Source organism: Narcine bancroftii, chromosome 7, assembly GCF_036971445.1.
Source record: "Narcine bancroftii isolate sNarBan1 chromosome 7, sNarBan1.hap1, whole genome shotgun sequence".
Classification (NCBI taxonomy): domain Eukaryota; kingdom Metazoa; phylum Chordata; class Chondrichthyes; order Torpediniformes; family Narcinidae; genus Narcine; species Narcine bancroftii.
In genome coordinates this window covers 161,350,044-161,372,786 of record NC_091475.1, presented here as the reverse complement: position 1 = coordinate 161,372,786, position 22,743 = coordinate 161,350,044, and the positions used below count along the sequence as shown (strand labels likewise).

At 39.9% G+C, this 22,743-nt stretch overlaps 1 protein-coding gene and 1 long non-coding RNA gene across 8 annotated transcripts in view; one reads left to right on the top strand and one right to left on the bottom strand.

Annotated features, from left to right (window-relative positions):
• Positions 1-22,743, bottom strand: part of LOC138739281 (neuromedin-S-like) — an 83,781-nt gene that overhangs the window by 22,375 nt on the left and 38,663 nt on the right. For 2 of the 7 annotated variants that reach the window (XM_069891046.1, XM_069891047.1), the window contains one exon: positions 4,785-4,919. The exons of 3 other annotated variants lie outside the window; for them this stretch is intronic. In XM_069891046.1, coding sequence (XP_069747147.1) covers positions 4,785-4,863 — 79 coding nt within the window. In that variant the 5' untranslated portion in view covers positions 4,864-4,919. Of the gene's footprint in view, positions 1-495; positions 617-2,834; positions 2,893-4,784; positions 4,920-22,743 lie in introns of all 7 variants that reach the window. 2 more of the 7 variants (XM_069891049.1, XM_069891050.1) reach the window with 2 other exon arrangements.
• The window catches only part of LOC138739286 (uncharacterized), a 50,746-nt gene that overhangs the window by 474 nt on the left and 27,529 nt on the right, over positions 1-22,743 (top strand). Inside the window, exon 2 of the long non-coding RNA XR_011342145.1 lies at positions 227-305. This is a non-coding gene — a long non-coding RNA (uncharacterized lncRNA). The remainder of the gene's footprint in view (positions 1-226; positions 306-22,743) is intronic.

The following is a 22,743-nucleotide window of genomic DNA, read 5'->3' as shown; positions in this document are numbered from 1 at the left end:
TGACATTTTTCTAATTTGAAAGATGACCTCTTTAACAGTATAACAACTGGTGCATGGAACTACTGTTGGGCCACTCATACGGGATGAGTGATACCAAAGAGATCACAGCTGATGCTCACAATAATTATTACAATATTTAAATAAGTACACTATGACATTTGAGAAAAAGTAATAAATGCATTTTTTGTTAAATTGATCCACTGACATGAAAATCTACTTGGAACAGGTGCTAGAATGATTCAAAATACTGCAGACTCTGTATTGGACTGCAGACTACAGCAATTTGACATCAATGTGGTTGTCTGGTAAGTGGCATTTTTTAAAAGTACTGCCAGAATGATTGTTACAGATACAATTATTCCAAAAGATAACAGCTGGGCCCTCTCACATGGATCCACACACAACACTTTGAGATGTTCGAAATATGTCTCCGTGCTTCACAGCTTTGGCAGACTATGCACTGCACCTCACATCTCCTGGTTAAGAGCTACAAACCTTTTTCAGTGGCTTGGACCCTCAAATTCAACTGCAGCATGCAATCCTTATGCCCAGACTCCTGGGTTGTTGAGCCCACAAGCAACCATTTGTGGAGACCTCCTCTAATATGAGCTGTTGCCTGCACAGGTTACATTTATAACAAGGTATCATTAAAGACACATCTCTTATCTTACTCCACTGTCTCTGCAGTTTCAAGGCTCTAAATGCCCAAGTTAAAAGGGAGAAAAGTTAGCTAGTGGTTTTCCAAATAAGGAAGGAATAAATGAATGAGAGAGAGCTCAGAAAATACCAAGTTTAGGTTTGAATAAACCATTGTGACATCTTCTCCAAAGCTTTGACCATGTAGAGAGAGGAGGATATGTATGTTTTTGTATGATTGCAGGAAAGTGAACGTAAATGAGGGAGGGCATCTAGAGTTGTGATTACTGAGGGTGTAAATATTAGACATGTGAGCAGAGTGCACAAGCTCAGCATTTTAAAACAATGACCATGAAAGTATTGAACAACTGGCATTACATTCATGTACCAAATAGTAGATTTGCAAAATTGATATATACTGTGATCTCTAGTGACATATTGTGTTTCCTGGCCAGTAGGGTTAAAAGAGATCCAAACTTCTGCCTTTTTCCTGCAGCAGGAACATCCAGGCAGCTTATTGGTACTGCCACAGTTCTGCAGCCATTTACCTCTTCCAAAGATGTTTTCTTCCCCAGGCTAACAATCAAAGAGGCTGCAGAGAGATTTAGATAGATAAGGAGAATGGGCAAAGAAGTGATAAATAAAGTGTACAGTCATGCACTTTGGTAGAAGAAATAAAGGGCCAACTATTACTTGGATGGGGAAAAAATTCAAAATTCCAAGGTGCAAAGGGACTTGGGGTCCTTGTGCAGGATACTCTGAAGGTTAACCTCCTGGTTAGGTTGGTGGTGAAGGAGGCGAATCCATTTTCAGAATTCATATCTCGAGGAATAGGACATAAGAACAGGGATATGATGTTAAGGCTTTATAAGGCAATGGTGAGGCCTCATTTGGAGTATAGGGTACAGTTTTGGGCTCCTGATTTAGGAAAGGAAGTGCTGGCATTGGAAAGGGTTCAGAAAAGTTCCGCAAGAATGATTCCTGGAATGAAGGGATTAGCATACAAAGAATATTTGTCAGCACTTGGACTGTATTCCTTGGAGTTCAGAAGAATGAGGAAGGACCACATAGAAGCATTTTGAATGTTGAAATCCCTGGACAGTAAATGTGGCAAAGTTGTTTCCCATGGTAGGGGAGTCCAGGACAAGAGTGCACAACTTCGGGATTGAAAGGTGTCCATTTAAAACAGGTGTGGAAAAATTTCTGTAGCCAGAGAGTGGTGAACCTCTGGATTTTGCATGGATGGCTGTGGAGGCCAGATCATTGAGTCTATTTAAAGCAGAGGATGATAGGTATCTGAATAGTCAGGGAATCAAAGATCATGGGAAGAAGGCAGGGGAGTGGAGCTGAGGGGGAAAATGGATCAACTCACGATGGAATAACAGAGCGGACTCAATGCATGTTCTGCTTCTGACCCATATCTTATGGTCTTATAGTAGTGTCAGAGACACAACTGATATCTCTTCTCAACTTTCCACCACCTGACAAATTACAAATCACCTATCAGCATTGCAGGAAATGCATATCAAATACCTGAGGAGTAAGAATATTTGGTATTGGAAGTAGCTTCATAAACAGGTAGAAACCACCACCCCCCCCCCCCCCCACCCCGCCAAAATTTTATTAAAGTGCTAATCTCAGTTATATGTTCAAATCCTAATTTGGTATTGAACTCTATCCCATTGGCACTGTGAGAATTTTATCACTGGGAAAGTGTGACTTTTAATTGTTTCTGTTATATTAGAAAGAGAAAATTATATTATGTAACTCTTTGAGCTGCAATAGTTACAGTCACTGTAGGCAATAAAAACTCAAAAAAAGCAGCATAAGTAATATTTTCAGAGTATGAGCATTCCTGATTTGTTTACAACTAGAGATACACATCTTAAAACATTTATGAATATACCATGATAATTTTAGTGAATGTGTGGGCAAAGAAATGGAGAACATTTATTTAAATCATTTCCAAATTCATAATTAAATTTGTGGAAAATGACTGCCCTTTATATTTGACTATGCCATAATAATGTTATCCAAAATAACTTATTGAAAACAAGTTTTTCCAATTTATTGAATGGGGCAAATGACTGACAAACACTTCAAGACCTGGGCCTTTACAACAACAACCCACTTTTAAATGTCCTTGTTTGCACACAAGAAGGAACAATGTGTCTTTGATGGATCATCTTTCATCTTACCTGTCCAATGGTGAAAATGGATTTTTGGTCATCTGAGTGTCTGACAAGGAGTTGAAGCCTACCATGTGGTAAAATAGGTCAGTAAATCGAATGCATATTTTCAGACTTTTGTCTGATAGCTTACTCATTTATCTTGTCTAATTTCAAACATTTCACTTTTAGTCAATTTTGCCTTCACAATCACTAATGACAAGCAACTCAGAGAGCAATATAGCCATCATTGCTTGTGGATTATTATTATGTTGAGGAGTTATACATAATGATATGAAGTTCATGACACCATTTTGGATATCCATTTTATGGTCTATGTTTTAAAAATAGGTAGAATTCAATTTAGATTCGTATATGGGAAATATTTAAAGGGAATCTGAGGGGAAAGTTTTTCCACACAGATGATGTTCAGAATATGAACCAACCTACCACAGGAGATGATAGAGACAGACACATTACAACATTTAAAATATATTTGGATGGGTTTAATACAATCATTCCCCAGAGAGTGGTGGAGAAGCTGTCCTCACTAGGACTCAATACCCCTCTCTGCAACTGGATCCTGGACTTCCTAACAGAAAGCCCACAATCTGTCCACATCAGTAGCGGAATATTGAGCACCGTCACGCTAAGTACTGGTGCACCTCAGGGCTGTGTCCTCAGCCCGCTCCTGTTCATGCGCCTGACCCACGATTGCATCACCAGAACCAGCTCCAACGGTGTCATTATGTTTGCAGATGACACAACAGTAGTTGGCCTCATCAGCAACAACGATGAGTCGCACTAAAAAGAGGTGGAAAATCTCTTGAAATGGTGCAAGAGTAACAATCTGAGTCTCAACATGGACAAGATGAAAGAGATGATCATAGATTTCAGGAGGACCAGCAACAACCACCCTCCACTACACAGTAACAACTCTGTAGTAGAAAAAGTGGAGAGCACCAAGTTCAGTGGAGGTCACTTAACTTGTGACCTATTTAGAGAGCAAACTGGGTCAAGTGTAGACAAGAGGGATTTAATGTGGATAGAAGACTGCAGATCCTGGAATCAAGACCAAAACAAAAGCAAGCTGTCAGAAGAGCACAGTGAATCAAGCAGCAAAGGGGTATCAAGACTCCTCTTTTGCCTCCACAGACTCAGAGTTCCTCCAGAAGAATGTGTTTTCCTGTTTTTAGCTTAGATTGGCCCCTTGATCGGCTTGGGAGAGTTAGATAGAAGGGCTTGTTTCCATGTATGACACTATGAATCTCTGCGTTGGCACAGCCTTCCACAATTTGAAGGTGTATACAGAAACAGGCACAATCGTAGAACTGGAAAGGTAATCTTTCAACCTGCATCATTGTTTGGATGGACGGGAAACTCATATCCTGATGCCTTCCAATCCAGTATGAAGCCAGTGGATTCCCATCGGACATGTAATATCTACAATTAATCGCCTCACGCTGAAACTTCGGATCAAGCAACTTTTCAAGATCAAAGTCCCTCAAAACTTATTCATGGCATGCAACCTGATCATCGATTGAACTTTTAATGCCAAACAACGTCTGATAAGAGTGCAATAGTCTGTTCGGACCCAGCTTTCCTGCGCTGAGAATAACTGTGCCGAAACATTCATAAAGATTTGATTTTAACCACGAACATTGTTTTATTAATCCTAAACGACAATACAATCACCCACTTGAACCATAATTTTGAGAGCAACGCTATTAATCTATAAAGAGATTGATGTGGGGGAGTAAGTACATTAACACATCAGCACAACGCAAAAGTCTGGATGGTTGAAAATGTGACCGTAGATTCTGCTACAACTCAAATCCTTGCGCGCCCTTCGCAAAGTAAGCTTATTTTCTGCGAATGCGTGAAACGTTTGCTTTAGGATTAATCTGCAATTTTTTTCAAAAAATCTCGACTGTTTTACCACGTCCTTAAAATGTAATTGCAACTTTAAAAGTGACGCACCTGAACTGATGGGTGAAGTTCTCAGACAGCAGAGGACGAGGACAACGTGCATTTGAGAGCTACTCTTCATTTTGACCATTTGTCCCGATGGCCCTGGGGTTATCGCCTTTGTTTTTACTCACAGTAGTGGTGTGACTGTGGACAAGATGCGAGAAATCGTCAATTTATAGTATTTCGTTTCCTGCACGAAGGCGCCTAATGAACGCTCAGTGGGCATCCCAATTGGTGCATAAATGTCACATTGCTTTCTTATTTATAAAGCAATATTCCCGCTAATCCCCGGCGCACTTCGAAAAGTCTTTGCTTAAAAAGTTAATAAGATTAGAAATAAATCTATCATTTTACTACTCAGAGGGGAGTTTAATCAAATATCACAAAAAAACTGAACTTCTATGAGTCACAGAAGATTGTTGTATCAATGATGTGTTTCTACTACAAAGCGAGTGATATTGTTTTATTCTACACTCGCATCCGACCGGAAAGAAACAACGTAACATGTTTAATGTTAATTATAGGACAACATGCGGAGTGAACACCGGTAAAAGGTAAATGAATTATTTAATTTGATAGGGCTAAAAGAGAACATAATTCATTTACAGCTACGTTCAAGATACGTCCAGGGTTCCAGAATTCGAGGAAGGTCAAAAATATCATATTAATCATCTTCAATTACAAAGCCACGGCAAAGGACCAAGTGGTAAAGCAGGAATGAACACCAGTGGGTGACATCAGAAAGAAGACCACGAGATCTATCTAGGGGGTTTAAATCAGTTAACAATTTTAAGAAGAACATCCGATTAAGGTGGGCAGAGGAAATGAACGGATGCCTCATCTGTTTTCAGAAAAAACTGTTATTTTGGGCCAGTGGTGAAAAAAAGGAAGTAAGTTTTAGTCAAGCAATACTTCAAAGAAAGTTAATGAGTCAGACAGCTGATAAGTCCCGAAGGTTTGTGATCTACATCCTTGAATTTTGAAAGAGGTGTGCAAGGGAAAAAAATGAATGCTCAGGTTATCATCTTCCAGAATGTTAGAGTTTCTGAAATGTCAGAAATGCAGGTCAGATGGCCACAAATGTGACCCCCCACTACTTATGAAAGAAGGCACTGAGAAAGTAGAGGACTGGTGATCTGATGTTTATAATTTTAAAAAATACCACATCAACACATTTAGAAAATAAGAATACACTGGAAAACAGTCAACATGGATATGTGAAAGGTGAATCACTTTTGACATCTATTAAAAGAGTTCTTTGAGGATGCATCTTGTAGAAAAGCATATATTTGCAGAAAACTTTGGAAAAGGTCCAAATGTTAGAGCATGTGGGATAGTATAAAAATGTGGACTGAGAATTGGTTAAAAGAAGAAAACAAAGAATAAATGGATCTTTCCCAGGTTGGCAGATATGAGCTAGGACCTCAGCTACTTACAATCTAAATGTGGTTTGACCAGATGGATTAAAAAGAATGTTTACAAGTCTGCTGTTGACAAAATAAAGTGGGAATTTGAAGAGAGATGAGAATCCAAAGAGGCTTCAAGGAGATGTGGAAAAGCTAAGTGAATGGGCCAGATAGAGTACAAAAATAAGAGGTTGTAATTTGCTGGACAAAAAAAATAAACTGATTACATGTTAATAGTGGAAGATACCTGTTGATTGCGGCAAGGCATTTATACACTATCATGGACAACAACACAAAGTTGGGCAGAATAGCAGGCAATAACACATCTCTCCCCATTCAGCACAATGCATTCCACACTCCCTAAGTAAATCAACAATACCTAAAATTACAACCTCAGGCATACCCAAGGTTTCTGTCACAGATGTCAGATTGGACTTCCTGAGAATGAACCTATGGAAAGTGATAAGCCTGGTGGTGGGATTATTCACATAGAAACATAGAAAGTATCCTCTCCAGAACTGCTCCATCCAAGACTTCAAAATATTGTGGAGAATTGTGAATGCAGCTCAGGCTACTGTACAAACCAATCTCTCCTCCATCAACACTTCTGGTTGCTTCAGGAAAGCAGCTAAACCAATTAAAAGACCCATCCCATCTTGGTCACAATCTCTTCTCCCTTCCATTAGGAAGAGCATAGATTAGTGTGAAAACACACACCACAACATGGATGGATGATTTCTTATTTGGCATTACAAGATTATTGAATGGATCTCTCATTGGTAAAATATGCTCCCCTTGAACTATTTTAACCAAAACTTTGTTGTATGTGCTGAACTTTGTCTTGATAACACTAAACCCTGAACTCTTTGACTGTAACAAGACACCATGTAATTTTATTATTACAATAACTCCTGTATTTCAATACAAGTTGATTTGCCGAGATTGCACACAAAACAAAGTGTTTCACTGTCTCTTGGCATATAGGATAATTCAATTCAATTCCTTTTTCTTTCTTATATTCTTTTCATTTTGAGCTATGTGAGGAATTAACTTTGTTGCATAATTACCTTTGATTCCAGGTTTCAGGGTCAATACTCCAAATACCGTATTAGAAAATAATTGTTTAAAGTTGGGAAATCATTCCATATGAAAATTTGTTAATTTTAATTTGTTATAATGCTGGAATAACATTTCAAGTAATATGATTCCAATCAATTTGAAAGATGACTGCATTCTTCATGTGAGTCAAATTCTGACTCAAGATTTCAGAAGGTAAGAATATCATCTTTTATGTAATCAGAACATTTACACGGAAACTACTCAACTCAGACTGGCAGTTAAAATATAAATGTACTAAAGTTAATTTTTCCCAGATCCTCAAAACTGGAAGAGCATAAGAACAGAAGATTGTCACAGATCTTGATCCCATAACTGTGGAGCGTGTCACTCATTATATATTGCTATTCAGTATCACTGTTATTTTCTGTGAATAAGTACTTAGTCCCTTTGGACTTTATATGATGAACATCTTGTTGCAGTTATAACTTATTCTTATTTAATATCCTGATCAATGGAGAGCAGGATAATAAACACTGTTAGAAAATTAAAAATTATACTTGTAAAAGAAAATAAAAACAGTGTGCCATATTTAATTATAGACTGTTGAATCTTCACATGGAATGTAAAAAAATGTTCAATGTACAGACCTAAAACAGGACCTAATTATCTTGCTTATGAGCTTTGGCAAAAAGTACCACTCTTGTTGACAAAGCAAGGGAGAGCAAAATATAAAACTACAGGCCATGTTTCTTTGGTTAAATGATCCCGTCTTTAAATTGAGTAAGAAATAGTTAGTCATTTATGTAAACTGAATGCAATATAATTTGTTCTTTTTTTGTAAAAAGGGGAATAATTTTTGACACATTTTCTACAGTTCAAGGCTTTGACAAACAGTATCAAATGAGGGGAATCTGTGGATCTAGTGTATTGAGATTTGCAGAAGCCATTTAAGAAACTGAAAAAGGGGGAAGTGTAATAAAATGAATTGTAGAGTGTTTTTTACACAGTGGACACAGTGGACGGAGGTGGAATAAATTGTCTTTTTCATTCTGGAAAGTCATATCTTCTTGTGTGCACTCAATTACTTATTTCCTTTGTTAATGACATTGAAGAATGACAGACTGTAAGACAACCAAAGAATTGCTGGAGGTATTCAGCAGGTCAGGCAGCATCCATGAGTAGAAATTGTCAATCAATGGATGCTATCTGTCCTGCTGAGTTCCTCTGTCACTTCTTTGCTTGCTGAAGATTACAGCATCTGCAGTCTTTGTGTTTCTCTGCTTTTCTAGACTGTAAAGCATGTAAGTTTGTTGATAATTAGAAAATAGTTGGGAGGATATGTTATGAAGAGAATATGTGGACAGTGCAATAGAATATAGTTAAGGAATCAGGTGTAAAATTGGCAAATAGATTTTAATGTAGGTAAGTAGGAGGAATTAAAAGGCAGATGATTATCTAAATGGAGAGAGGTTGCAAATGAGTGCAGTAAAGAAGAATCTATGTGTTTTTGTGCAAGGAGCATCATAATACAACAAGTAATTAAGAAAGCCAATGATATAATGACCTTTATTGCTCATGGGTGAGAGTTTCAAGTTAGAGAAGTATTATTAGAATTGTACCATTTGGTGGTGAGGTGAGATCATTGAGAAGGTAACTACAAAGGAGGTAGATAAAGTTTTAAAATTTCTCAGAATTGAGGCCTATGTTGAACTGACAAAGAAGAGTTCTGGAGGCTTGAGATTATGGCAAACAAGAATTTGTTTAAACAGATGTATCTGCCTGTAGAACAGTGTGAAAACTCAGCCAGATTTTATATCTTACACTACATTTTTTCCCCTGAAATTGAATTGTTTTGATGGTTGTGGTTTCTACAGTACCACTCTGATTAACTGAAATCAGATTCTCCAAAATCTTCAGTTATCCGAAATGATTTAAAAATTTTGGATAAATATCTGAAACAATCCTCATTTATCCAAAAAAATTTTTTTAGAGCTGAACTAACTGGGACATCGGACTCCCAGTGGTATTTTATATACCAAAGGGTATTTTATATGGCCAGATGGGGAACTAATCTGTTGCAAAACCAACAAAAAACAATAACAGAGTTTCTTTCAAACCTGCTTTGAAAATGAGATTATTTAATCCATATTTCACACATCAGGAGCTGTAGTTAGAGACAAAACACAAGTCAAAATTTTCAAAGAATGCAAAGATGACAATTTGACTCCTCAAAGATTGTGTGGTGGTTTCCTCTACTATCACATAATGAAGTATTGGCAACAGCTCCATTGTTAAGGATGAAGTTGGGGATGGTTGTTTCCCTCATTGTCTTTCGCAGACCCAGTTGACTTTTGGGACTCTGATGCTACTCTTTATCCTATCAGTGGTGTCACGACAAATAATGGATGAAAAATATTTGAATACTTACCACCCACCATCCTTTCTCAGTTGGTAAACTAGTAAAGAATTAAAATTTTTGTGTGCCAAATCTAGAAGGTCGGTATCCTTGCCTTCTATGAAAAATATTCACGCATTTTACTTGGGTTGTCCAACTAAAATTGCTGTTAGATCCAGTGACATTGTGGGGATCTGATATGTATATTGAATAAAGGCTCACCCTTGACTTTGGGTGATAAATACCTGTCATCTCACCAGTAAGCTACATTTAGAAATGATCAGTTGTTGTGATCCATGAAGGAAAAGTAATTTGGGCAATTTTAGTTGTTTAACTGGCTGGTTTACTTTAAGCTGATGGGATAAAAATCACTCATATCCACTCCTCCATTGTTTCATGGGAACATAGAAGGGATACAGTCTTTACAACTCAATGCAAACTTCAGTTTAATGACATGGAGGTGAATCTTATTCAGAAAGAATTAGATCTTTTTGCAAGAACTACAGGAGAGAGTATTAATACTGAAATTAGAACAAGGTTGGAATGGCTAAATGTAACAGTTTGAATTAGTTTAAGTTCTTTAAGACCATCCCAGGAAATTAACCAGCAAGAGAAAAAAATGTTAGTTCCTTTCCAATAGCTCTGAGCTCAGCAGCATCGAAGCATAGCCAGCAGAGCTGCTGCCTCAGAGTTCCAGTCACTGGGGTTCAATCCTGATCTCTCTTGCTGTGCTGCATTTGCAAGTTCTCCTTGTGACCCCATGGTTTCCTTCAGGTGCTCCAGTTTCCTACCAAATCAAACATTTTTAAAGTTCAAACTAGTAATTTAATTGGTCCCTGTAAATTGCCTCAGGCCTGTGGGTGAGTAGTAGAACCTTGGAGAAGTTGATGGGTATGTAGGAAGAATAAAATTGTGTTATTCGCAGATTGAGTGTAAAAGGGTGCTTCATTATCGACTTAGACTTGGCAGGCCATTTGCCGTATGTATCCATGACTAATCTAGTTACCATGACCACACAAGTGAAGCTGCTGAACTTCACATTCCATGATTTCATAAGAATTAAAAATTAAAAAAAGAAAATATCACTGAACAATAATTTTTTCCCAAAATATTATGATAGAAAAATTGAAGCTGAACACAAAGGTTATTTTAGATTTGATGTATCACGTAGGAAGTTGGTGAAACATTATATCAACTTTTATTGAATTTAGCATGTTTAATTGCATAATGATGCTATCACATTGAGTTAGTTCTCTACAGTAAGTCCAGGTACGATCTGCAGAAGGCTATCTCTGAAACCAAGTGGCAATTCCAGAGGAATCTAGAGACAGAGACTGATACACACCAGTTATGGCAGGGAATGCAGGCCCTTACAGTGTACAAAGTGGGGCAAACACCATAGATGGCTGTGATGCTTCATTACCCAATAATCTGAACACCTTCTGTGCCAGCTTTGAGAAGGAGAGCCCAACAGTGCCTATGAGAATCACTACATAGGCTGAGGATCCTGTGATATTTTCTCTGAGGCCGACATCGGAACATCATTCAAGAGGATATTTCCAACCTCTCATTGCTGCAGTCAGAGATTCCCACCTACTTCAAAAGGGCATCAATCTTCTGGTGCCCAAGAAGAGAAGAGTGACTATTGTCCAGTAGCACCTCAATGACTATCGCCCAGTAGCACTAACATCTACTGTGATGAAATGCTTTGAGAGGTTGGTCATGGCCAGAATTAACATGTACCTAAGTAAAGGTCTGGACCCACTGCGATTCACCTATTATCACAATCGCTCCACAGCAGACGTAATGTCAATGGCTCCCTACTTAGCTCTGGATCACCTCAAAAATAGTAACTCATACATATGGCTACTCTTCATAGACTACAGCTCAGCCTTTAACATCATTATTTCCTCAGTGCTGGTCAAGAAGTTTCAAACCCTGGGACTCTCTACCCCCCTCTGCAACAGGATCGTTGACTTCCTCCTTGGAAGATCACAGTCAGTATGAATTAGAAATAAGGTCGTGTCCTCACTGACGATCAACACAGGTGCACCTCAAGGATACGTGTTTAGCCCACCACTCTACTCACTCTACACCCATGACTGTGTGGCAGGCACAATTCCAATGCTATCTACAAATTTGCCGATGACACCACAGTTATTGGCAGAATCAGAAACAGCAACAAGGAAGCCTACAGGAGGGAGATAGGTCAGCTTGTTGAGTGGACAACTGTGCACTCAATGTAAGCTAAACAAAGATGATTGTGGACTTCAGATGGAAGTCAGGAAAAAATGATCAGTCCTCATCGAGGGGTCAGTAGTGGAGAGGGTCAAGAACATCAAATTTCTGGGTGTCAAAAACGCCAATCCCCTGGTGGGCTTATCAACAAGTTGCTCCAAAAAGCCATCCCATAGGATTTCTACAAACTCTCTCTCCTGAGATCCAGTACCTTTCTGTCTTTCCCAATCCCCTTTCATGTTAAAATCCCCCATAATTATTTTGACATTTTCCTTCTGACATGCTTTTTCTATTTCCAGCTGTAAATCTTATTCCACTTCCTGGCTGCTGGGGACCTGTATATTACTGAACTGCTGATAGGATCCTTTTACCCTTGCCATTTCTTAATTCAACCCATAAGGATTCTGCCAATTCTGACCTTATGTCCCTTCTTTCTAGTGATTTAATATCATTACTTACCATCAGGGCCATGCCATCCCCTCTACCTACCTGCCTATCTTTCCTGTACACTGTGTACCCTTGGACATTCAGCTCCCAATCACATCCATCATTAAGCCATGTCTCGGTGATGGCCACAATGTCATATCTTTTATGTGCTCCTCCCCATTCTTTTCCACACAGAGTTTGTCGTCTGCATGTCACATTTACACCTGACCTAGCATTTCTGTTCATCTCATGTAAGTGAAATTCATCCCTTTTAACCTTACAATTCCAGCATGCTTGGTGTGTGGTGTAATTCCAACAACACAACCTCCTTGAAATGCAGTTTAGGCAGAATCGGTCGAGAAATAAAGATAAACAGGGTCAGATTTAAATATTTCACAATATATTGTAAAATGGACCTAAGATTATAAAGTTAAATTCCTCCAATGTTATTGAATGGTTTATCATTATTACTCCAAAAAATTTTTTTTTGCATAGAAAATCCACTAAGAATCTTCTTAAGTGGCATGCAACATTTGAAAGGAAGAGAAAATTTTAAAAATAGTGCAATCTGAAATAAAAACAGAAAATGCAGGACACACTCAAGGTCAGGCAGCATCTGTAAAAGGAGAAACAGAGTTAATAATACAGATCAAAACCCCTTTGGAAGAATGGAGAAAGAGAAAAAACTCTGATTACTCAATTATTCAGGAGCCTAAGAAGAGAGTGGTAACCTTCCTAAATTACTATCGACCAGAGGCACTCACATCTACAGTGATGAAGTGTTTTGAGAGGAATAGTACTGAAGCATATCAGGTCCTGACTGAGCAGCAACATGGATCAATTCCAATTTGCCTACCGTAGCAACAGGTTTTTGGCAGATGCCATCTCACTGGCTCGACACACAACCCTGAAACACCTAGACAGCCAAGCTGCATACATCAGGATGTACCAATAAGGAGAAATTCTGCCTCGCCTGCTGGATCAAAAATCTCAGGGTTATATGTGATGTCATTTATGTACCCTAACAGTAAATTTGAACTTGAACCTACCTGAATGTAGCCTCCCAGACTGTTACCAGAGCCCAATGTAAGCATGAGGAACAGCACCACATTTTCCTTCTGGGCATTGTACAGATTGCCAGACTCAAGGTTGAATTCAACAACAGATACTTCAATTTCTCTTTGCATTGAAGTTGGTCTGTCCTGCAATAAGTCATCTATTTGTAATATTAACCCCATTTTCTTCTCTCCACTTGTACAGCCTGGCCCATTGGGCATTGCCCAGGACTGCATTTCATAATGTTTTTATTCCTTTGTTGTACTCCAGGAACCAGTTTGTATATTACAACAAAGAAATCGATATTGCATGTGCATAAATGGCACAAGTCACTAATAAATAAGAAACTGTGTTAAAAGGAACTGTGAATAAATTGCTGGAGTTGCAAAATGACAGTAATTTGATCACAAATGGACAAAATAATAGAAACAGTCCATATCTAAAATAAAGTAGCATTTTATCATTGTTATTAATTATACAATGCTAAAAAAGTGAGAATGGCCTTGACTCTCTTCATTATTTTCAGTGAACTTGTTAACTTTGTTCCATTAGGATGAGAATTGTAACTAAGGAAGAGGGTCTGACTGCAAGCAGTATCTGGAAACCAGCATGTAATGAGTCATGATTCAAAGTGGGCGATGATGTGAGCAGATGGAGGAATAATGGAAAGATTAACAGTGAAACTTTCTCCTACTGTTGGCATTATTCCCTGACATCATAGTCAAGAAAAACTATTTCTTTATGGGACGTGCAATTCAACCATGGCAATAAATTACAGTCTGATCCTAAGAAAGTTAACATGCTAATCCAAATATGTTCAATTATTCATCATGAAGGAACATTTCATATGATTTGCCACAACCTTCATCTCGTTTTCTTGTATGTCCAGAAGTGCTTCATATGGACACTCCCACTACCTCTAAGTGCAAAGTATAGTATAATGTTGTGGCTAAAGACACATGCTGAAATCCATTTTAGATTCAGGCATCCCTTGTCTGAGTTGGATCACCTGCTTACTTTATTCCTTTTACTATTATTAGGGTGAAAGTTAAAAGTTTTGCCATCATTACTACTGTAAAATCTGGGCTTGAATCTTGTGCCTTTTCCAAACACATTAAAATATAATGTTGATGTAGGTTTAGTTGTTTTAAACATGTGCCATTTAATCTTGGATTACACTGTTAGAGGGACATTGTGTGTTTATGAACAACTGTTAATCAACGTTCCTTTTCTCAATGGAGGACTAATATTAAAATTCAAGCAAAAATAAATATGTCCAAATTGGATAAGCCTGCCAACAAAAGCTGACATAGTGCTGAAGTTGTGCATCTTGATATCACTTGAGAATATTTAGGGTGGAGAAACCGCATGGTGTGAGCAAATGTAGGTTCTTGGGAGTCACTATCTTGGAAGGTCTTTCCTGGAACTAACACACCAATGGCATCATGAAGAAAGCCTCTACTTCCTCAGGAGTTTGCGGAGGAGCTATTGGAGTTGTTCAAGTGAACCGGTACGGACTTGAAGGGCCGACATGGCCTGTTTCCGTGCTGTAAACGGTTATATGGTTATAAGGTTAATAAATACGATTTCCAACCATTCTGGATCAGATCACCATTATGAGTTTTTCACTGTTTCTTTTATTTGTATCCTTAGTTCCCTTTTAGATTTTGATAGACCATCTTCAAAATTAGACTATTTGATGTGGAAATGAGAAACAAAAAACTCCAATCCAAAGTTATAAAAGTGGATCAAAAACCATGAAGCACCTGGCAGGTTACTCACTATGTGCATGAAAGTAGACAATACTCTCATATCAGTTTTTGACTTTTTCTCCATAAAGATTATTTTTCTGACTCAGAACATCTGGTTACTGGGCAGTAGTGATCTCTGTATCATTCCCTTTTAACTGTTGCCAAAATTTGGATGATTGACTATAAGGATTCCAAGACACAGGAAAATATCATCAGTGCTGTCTCTTCAAAATCCTCCAAATTTCATGGAAGGGTTATGAGAAGAGATTAGGAACAGGTTCAAGGATGTGCTCAAAGCTTCCTTGGAGAAGTGTGACATCTCCTGTGACTCTTGTGAACTTTGGCAAATAACTGCTCAAAATGGAGAAGGGATATTCAGAATGTTATTGTGAAACTTCAGGGGGTTGCATTAGGAGCCCACCCTTGGCAATGGAAGAAGCATACCACCTTACAAACTGCCCACCTGCTTTGTGATGTTTCTTTTATTGTAATAAAGAAACTTAAGTTCTTTTAAAATGATTATTCTTTATTAGCTAAAGATCTCAGTCAGGACCGTGTGGTGGCATCCATCATGAATCTAACTGAAACTGCCACAAACTAATCTCCAACTCCCTGTAGTTGTCTGGAGGATCTCTAGCACTCTATCACTACTTGCATGGCCTGTCAGCCTTCTCCTGGAGGAATCTTGATCTCAAGGGGCTCCCTAACAAGAATGATGAATTTTCTTTTGACTAGATTAATATCACACACACATTTCAAAAGCTTTTTAAAATAATTCTCCTTTCCTTTGTGAAGATAGACTGAGAGGGAAGGAATGCTGACCTCCGCTGTGACTATACCTTTTAATCAACATTTTCAATACTTTGAAAGTGTGGCACAGTTGGTCGAACTGCTGCTTTCAGATTTCCAAATTTCAACAATCACTCATCTTCCTTTGTTTCTCAGTCTTCCATTTGACAGGATATATTTTATTTCTACCGATTCTTTGATACTAGTTTATTTCATTGAGATCAGTGCTAAATTGGATTGAAACCACAGGAAAATCCTGAATTGCTTCAGAAAGATTGATCTTATCCAATTCTGTTAACCTTTGCTTCCTTCTGTGTGGTTAATTCTTGACCTGTACTTGGTGTCAACTGAATAAATGAGAAATCCTGCTCAATTATCAAGAAGTCCATCATTCACATCTATGAAAAGAAGACTATTTAATCTTAAGATTTTGAGGTGAATATTTTAAACTGATAAAGGTTTTTATTGCCAACTTTGGCCAATCTGTGTTCGCCCCAGACAAATAATATCAAGGAACAGCTTTATTTGTGGTGCTTTCTTCTGTGAAAGGTGTGGCCTTTCTTGACTTTTTTGTTCTCTGAGGCTTGATCTTTCTTTGACAGGGAACAAAAAAAAAGGCTGGAGGGAATAGATTCAATGCATCACCATCAGAAGGAGATTATGTAGCGTGCTGGATGCGAGCGAGTGAACAGACTGGAGACACAGACTGCGAGCTCTGAAGTCGCAGCAGGAATGTTTATTTAAACTTTGCGCACAAGCTTTTCTGCGGACCCCACGTACGTTCTGCCGCTTGCGTCACGTTGGCACAAGCCAACTTCCATCATGGAGTGGAAGAGCGTCGCTATCTCTGCCGCCACTGCCCCGCTGACTGGGTGGAACAAATGGGACTGCTTCATCGCAGCAGATTTGTGTGTCACCACAACCAGGCAATTATGTTCTCGTCAGATAAGATTAATGCTTTGCCAAATAGTTCCATTTTGATCTGATTCCAAACATTTTGTTATCTAACTCATTCATTCCAGAAGTGACGACACCCTAACCTTTCCATTTCAGTTGCTATTTACGTACAACATGGTAGTAGCCAATGCCGGCCATTGAAACCCCTGCTGCCCAATTACACCCAATGAATCTACTAACCCCATAAGTTTCTGGAGGGTGGAAGCACGAGCAACTGGGGGAAATCTTTGGTACCATGTACTCTTCAAATGAAACTCATTGCATCTTCAAGGAACAGTGTTATCTTTCTCTCCAGCACTCTGAAAATCTTTGGCTTTATCAGTGACTTTAATAACTTCATTCATCAACTCTTCTTTTCATCACTTTGATTATAATAGGAGATTCTGATGATATGGGATGGACATATCATCATGAGGAAGAAAAAGCTGAGATGAGTGAGGGATGGAGACCTTGTCTAAAAGAGAAATCTGGATCCTCGGATGGTGCCTCATGATTCTTCTCTTTGGATGTCCGACTCTGCATTTCAGGATTGCATAGTCTGTCTCAGCAATTCATTAGCTTTTATGGTTTATTCTCTACCATTTGATGTGGTGATCAGATCAGCTGTGTAATCATCTATTTAACCTCTAAATATGCTTCAAGTTTTGTATCTACACTCCTTCTAATAGAACGGTACATACTATTCCAATTCAGATTTCAGATTTTTTGTCAGAGTACATAGTTGGCATCACATACAACCCTGAGATTCTTTTACACCAGGTGAGGCAGAATTACCACTTATTGGTAGTGCAAAAAGATTGACTCAACATACACATTTAAACAAACAAAGAAATGTAAGCAAACTGACTTAAATGAGTCCCTGATTGAGTTTGTTGTTGAGGAGTCTGATGGAGGAGGGGTAGCAGCCATTCCTGAAGCTGGTGGCATGAGTCTTATGACACCAATGCCTTTTTCTTGATAACAGTGAGAACAGAGTGTGTGCTGAATGGTGGGGATCCTTGAAGATTGCTACTGCTCTCCAATGGCAACGTTCCCTGTAAATGTTCTTGATGGTGGGGAGGGTTTTACCCATGATGTCCTGGGCTGTGTCCACTACCTTTATCGGGGCTTTATGCTCAGGGGTATTCATGTCCCAATACCAGACTGACGCAGCTGTCTTTCCACCACACTTTCCACACTTTAGCACACTTTCCACCAAACATCTGTAGTTTCCGATGTCTTACCAGACTTCTACAAACTCCTGAGGAAGTAGAGGCACTGATGTGCTTTCTTCATGATGCCATTTGTGTGTTAGATCTAGGAAAGATCCTCAAAGATAGTGACTCCCAAGAATTTAAATTTACTCACTCTCTCCAACTCTGATCCCCCAGTGATCACTCTGGTTTTCCCTTCCTGAAGTCAACAATCAACTCCTCAATTTTGATGACATTGAGTGCGAGGCTGTTGTTGGTGCACCATTCAGCCAAGTTTTCAATCTCCCTCCTGTACGCTGATTCATCACCCTTCTTATACAACCCACTACTGCAGTATCATCAGCAAATTTGTTGATGGTCTTACCGAGTCATACAGTCATAGGTCTATAGTGAGTAGAGCAGTGAGCAAAGAACACAGCCCTGTAGTTCTCCTGTAATGATGGAGATTGTGGAGGAGATGTTCTTACCTCTCTTCACTGATTGTGGTCTGGAGGTGAGGAAATCCAGGATCAAATTACACCATGGGGTGTTGAGTCCCAGATCTTAGCATTTGCTGATCAATTTTGTGGGTATGATAGTGTTAAATGCTGAACGGTAATCAATAAAGAGCATTCTGGTGTATGGATCTTTGCTGTCCAGGTGTTCCAGGGCTTTATGTAAAGCCAATGAGATGGCATCTGCCATAGACCTGTGGCTACAATAGGTGAATTAGAACAGATCCATGTTGCCGCTCAGACAGGACCTGATATGCTTCAATACCATTCTCTCAAAACACTTCATCACTATTGATGTGAGTGCCTCTGGTCGATAGTCATTTAGGCAGGTTACCACACTCTTCCTGGGCACTGGTACAATTGATGCCTCTTTGAAATAGGTTGGTAACACACCCTGCCAGAAATGTTGAAGATATCCGCGAATACATAGGGAAGTTGGTCAGCACAGATTATTAATACTCAGCCAGATACTCCATCAGGATCAAATGCTTTCCTTGGATTCACTCTCCTGGAGGTGGCCCACATAACATCCTCGGATACAGAGGGGAGAGGATCATCAGGGAACATGGAAGTGTGCAGTGGTGGTTCTTCCTTGTTCTTGTGGTCAAGTCAGGCATAGAAAGCATTGAGTTCATCTGAAAGAGAAGCTTTGCTGTCTGCTACTGCACTGGATTTTGGTTTGTAGCGGGTTATATCATTTAGTCCCTGCCATAGTTGTCAGGTATAGCTTGTGGTTTCCATTTTCATCCAGAAACTTCATCTCACCTGGGACATGGCTTTCCAAAGGTCAAACTGCTCCTTCTGTGACTTAAATGCCTGTGATCTGTCCCTCAGCAGGTTCCAGATTTTATTGTTCATCCAGGGCTTCTGGATGGGGAAATTTGCCTTCTGAATCATTAGCTGCATGTTGTCTTCCAGGGATTGGTGTATAATATTCTGCTGTAACAAGTCGTGTGATACAGAGAAATTATCATTTATATGAATGGCTGAGATGAAGTTGCTAAATATGTGATAGGCTCTATCAATAACTCCAAAGGTGTGGAGTGAGGGTTAAAAGTTCTAGAGGTTCAGCCGTTCGGGTGGTCTCCTTTGCCTCTGTGACTGGCACAGTTCTGTCAGTGGTATAATGGCTCTATTGCCGGTCATGTGTCCTGAGGCTGGGGAGGGAGGGGTGGTTCTGTCGGATCATTGACCTGACCTGAGTCCCTGACAGGGGCAGTATGGGTGGAGGTAGGACCTGGGTTGAAGGAGGTGAGGAGTAGTCAGGGGTCTCTGGCATGCACTAGATTCCAGACGGGGACTGTGCCTCATGGCTGTATGGGCATGGGCTTATAGTCTGGGGTCAGGTTCTCAAACAGCGATGGTAGGGGTATGCAGAGGGTGGAGAGACTCCAGGCAGGGGCTGGCTGCGGGTCTGTGGGCTGGGGGTTGTATACAATGATGGGCCCCCTGACGTCATCATGGCACTCCTAAACTGGCTTTGGAAGTCCAGCCCCAGAAGGATCAGTGCCCAGAGCTGAGGCATTAACAGTAAATGGAAATTGTCATAAACTTCACCCCGCACTGTTAATGATGCAACACAACACCCACAGACCTCGGGAGATTGGTCCTTTGCGGCCATTGATATCATGCAGCTCGTTGAGAGAGAGAGAGAGTCTACTTCTATTTCTGATGAAGAATGGTCAGATTTATGTTTGGAGAGTGTTACAAAATTAGTTAATGTGTGTTATAGTTTAGTTAATTATAATTTTTTACATCAGTTATATTTAATCCCTGAAAAATTAAATAGATATGGTTTGAATGATTCAGATATGTGTTTTCGATGCAGGGATCAGATAGGTACTTTTGTTCATTCATTGTGGGATTGTGTGAAAGTTAAACCTTTTTGGGAAAAGATAATTAAATTTTTGTGAGATTTATTTCAAATAGAATTGTATGTGGATTCATGGTTGTGTTTATTAGGTTATATGAATCCATTAACAGCGCGTTTAGATAAATCTCGAATAGCATTTATTCGATTGAGTTTGGCAGTGGCTAGGAAATGTATAGCAGTAACTTGGAAAAATGATGTCAAGTTAAAGATACAAAGATGCATAATAAAATTCAATTAAGATTACGTATAGAGAAAATTACACATAATTTACAAAATAATTACCCTTTTTTTGAGAAAATGTGGACTCCATATTTGGAATGTATTAATTTAGAGGTTCGGTAAAAAAATTTTAATTCTAGTTTTGTGTGGGGAATTGGTATATTGCAATTCAACCCACTATGATTTTGTATTTTATATAAAAAAATTTTGTATGTAATTTAAGCTTGGGGGGGAGGGTAGTTAGGGGTGGGATGGGGATGGGGGGTGGGGGGGGGTTATAGGGGACAGTTTAATTTTGTTTTCTTGTATTTTATTCTGTGTTCAATATTTGTATTTTGCAAAATTTTAAATAAACTTCAAAAAAAAGAGAGAGAGAGAGTTTGTCAGCAGTGTCTGGGTGGATAAAGCTTTCAGTGCTTCCACTGTCAAACAGGCAGTTAGTTCATTTTCCATTTACCTCAATTTCCATCATCGAGTGGGTGACTGGGTGAGGGCTGCCCTGATCTGAGATGATGGACACTAGTACTGGGTCACCATCGCTGTCAGGGGTGGAGGGGGGGTGGGGGCGCTGTTTCAGTACGATGGCGACCCTTGCATTGGGAAAGGTGGATGAAAAACGTTGAAGTGACATTGTTGACAATGCCAGAAGTGGAGACGGGTAAGATGGTGACCCCCGGGTCGTGCACGCAGTCGAGCTGTTCGAGGCTTATTATCGTTGCAGGAGAAAGTGAAGTCGGGTTCGATGGGTGACTCCCAGAGGTGCACTGGTGCTGCTCGGTAGGGAAGGTTTTGACTTCCACACTCTCTCCTATCGTTCTTTCTTCCCTCATCCCGAGCAGGTGGCTTCTCTCACTGGGCAGCGTCACTGGGGGGTGTTTCTGCTGGCCTCAGAAGTAGCACTTCAGGTGCTCGACTGTGGTGGCAGGAGTGGTGGGGTTGGGGGCCTCCCTGAATGGAAACAGTCTGTGATGCCGTGTCCCAAAATGTCTGTGCCTATGGCCAGCATGTAGAGGGCCGATTGTTGGCAGCGATGGTTTCAGAGTTGCGGTGGGCTAAATCTAAGATATAGGAACATAGGAACATAGGAAGTAGGAACAGGAGTAGGCCAAAAATGGCCCATCGAGCCTGCTCCGCCATTCAATATGATCATGGCTGATCTAATTTATGACCTAACTCCACCTACCTGCCTTCTCCCCATGTCCCCTAATTCCTCTATCATGTAAAAATTTATCTAACCAAATTTTAAATATGTTTGATGAGGCAGCCTCAACCACTTCCCTGGTTAGAGAATTCCAAACATTCACTACTCTCTGGGAAAAACTATTTTTCCTCATCTCTGTCCTAAATCTACTCCCCCGAATCTTGAGACTGTGTCCTCTCATTTTAGTTTCCCCGGCCAGCTCAAAAAACCTTCCTACATCTATCCTATCCATACCCTTCATAATCCTATATGTTTCTATAAGATCTCCTCTCATTCTTCTGAACTCGAGTGAATACAATCCTAGATGATTTAATTTTTCATCATAAGTCAACCCCTTCATCCCAGGGATCAACCGAGTAAACCTCCTCTGGAGGCTGGAGGGCTCTCTGCAATGGAAGCCTGTCTTCCTTTAGCGGTCACTGGTGGATGTAGTCGGACCTCACCCCAGCCATGCAGGTGCCCCAGATCAGCACTTCCACACACTTGTGTGCCAATACTGGGGCAGGGATATTGGCCCTGCATTCTCGCCCCAGATTATGCAGGTCCTGAAAGAAATCATCCAGAGTCTCACTAGTTTGCTATGTTTTCAAGGCCAGGGGGCACGGTGAGTAGACTTCTTTTACCCATGGTCTGTAGAGGTTGCGGAGCTTGGTCATTGCTGCAGAGTAAGTCATCCAGTCCCTGATCACCACATCCACATGGCAGCCAACCCTCGCTCGCAGTAACTTGAGTTTCTTCTCGTCAGAGCTCATGAGGTCCTCAGAAGCTTCCAGGACATCAGTGAAGCACTCGATCCACTGCTTGTACTGCTCTGGGGTTCCAGGCATCTGTGGGTCGAGGTCTAGTCTGTCGGGTCGCTGCAGTTTGTCCATCCCGTATGGAAGATTTAAAGTATAATAAATTGATACGCT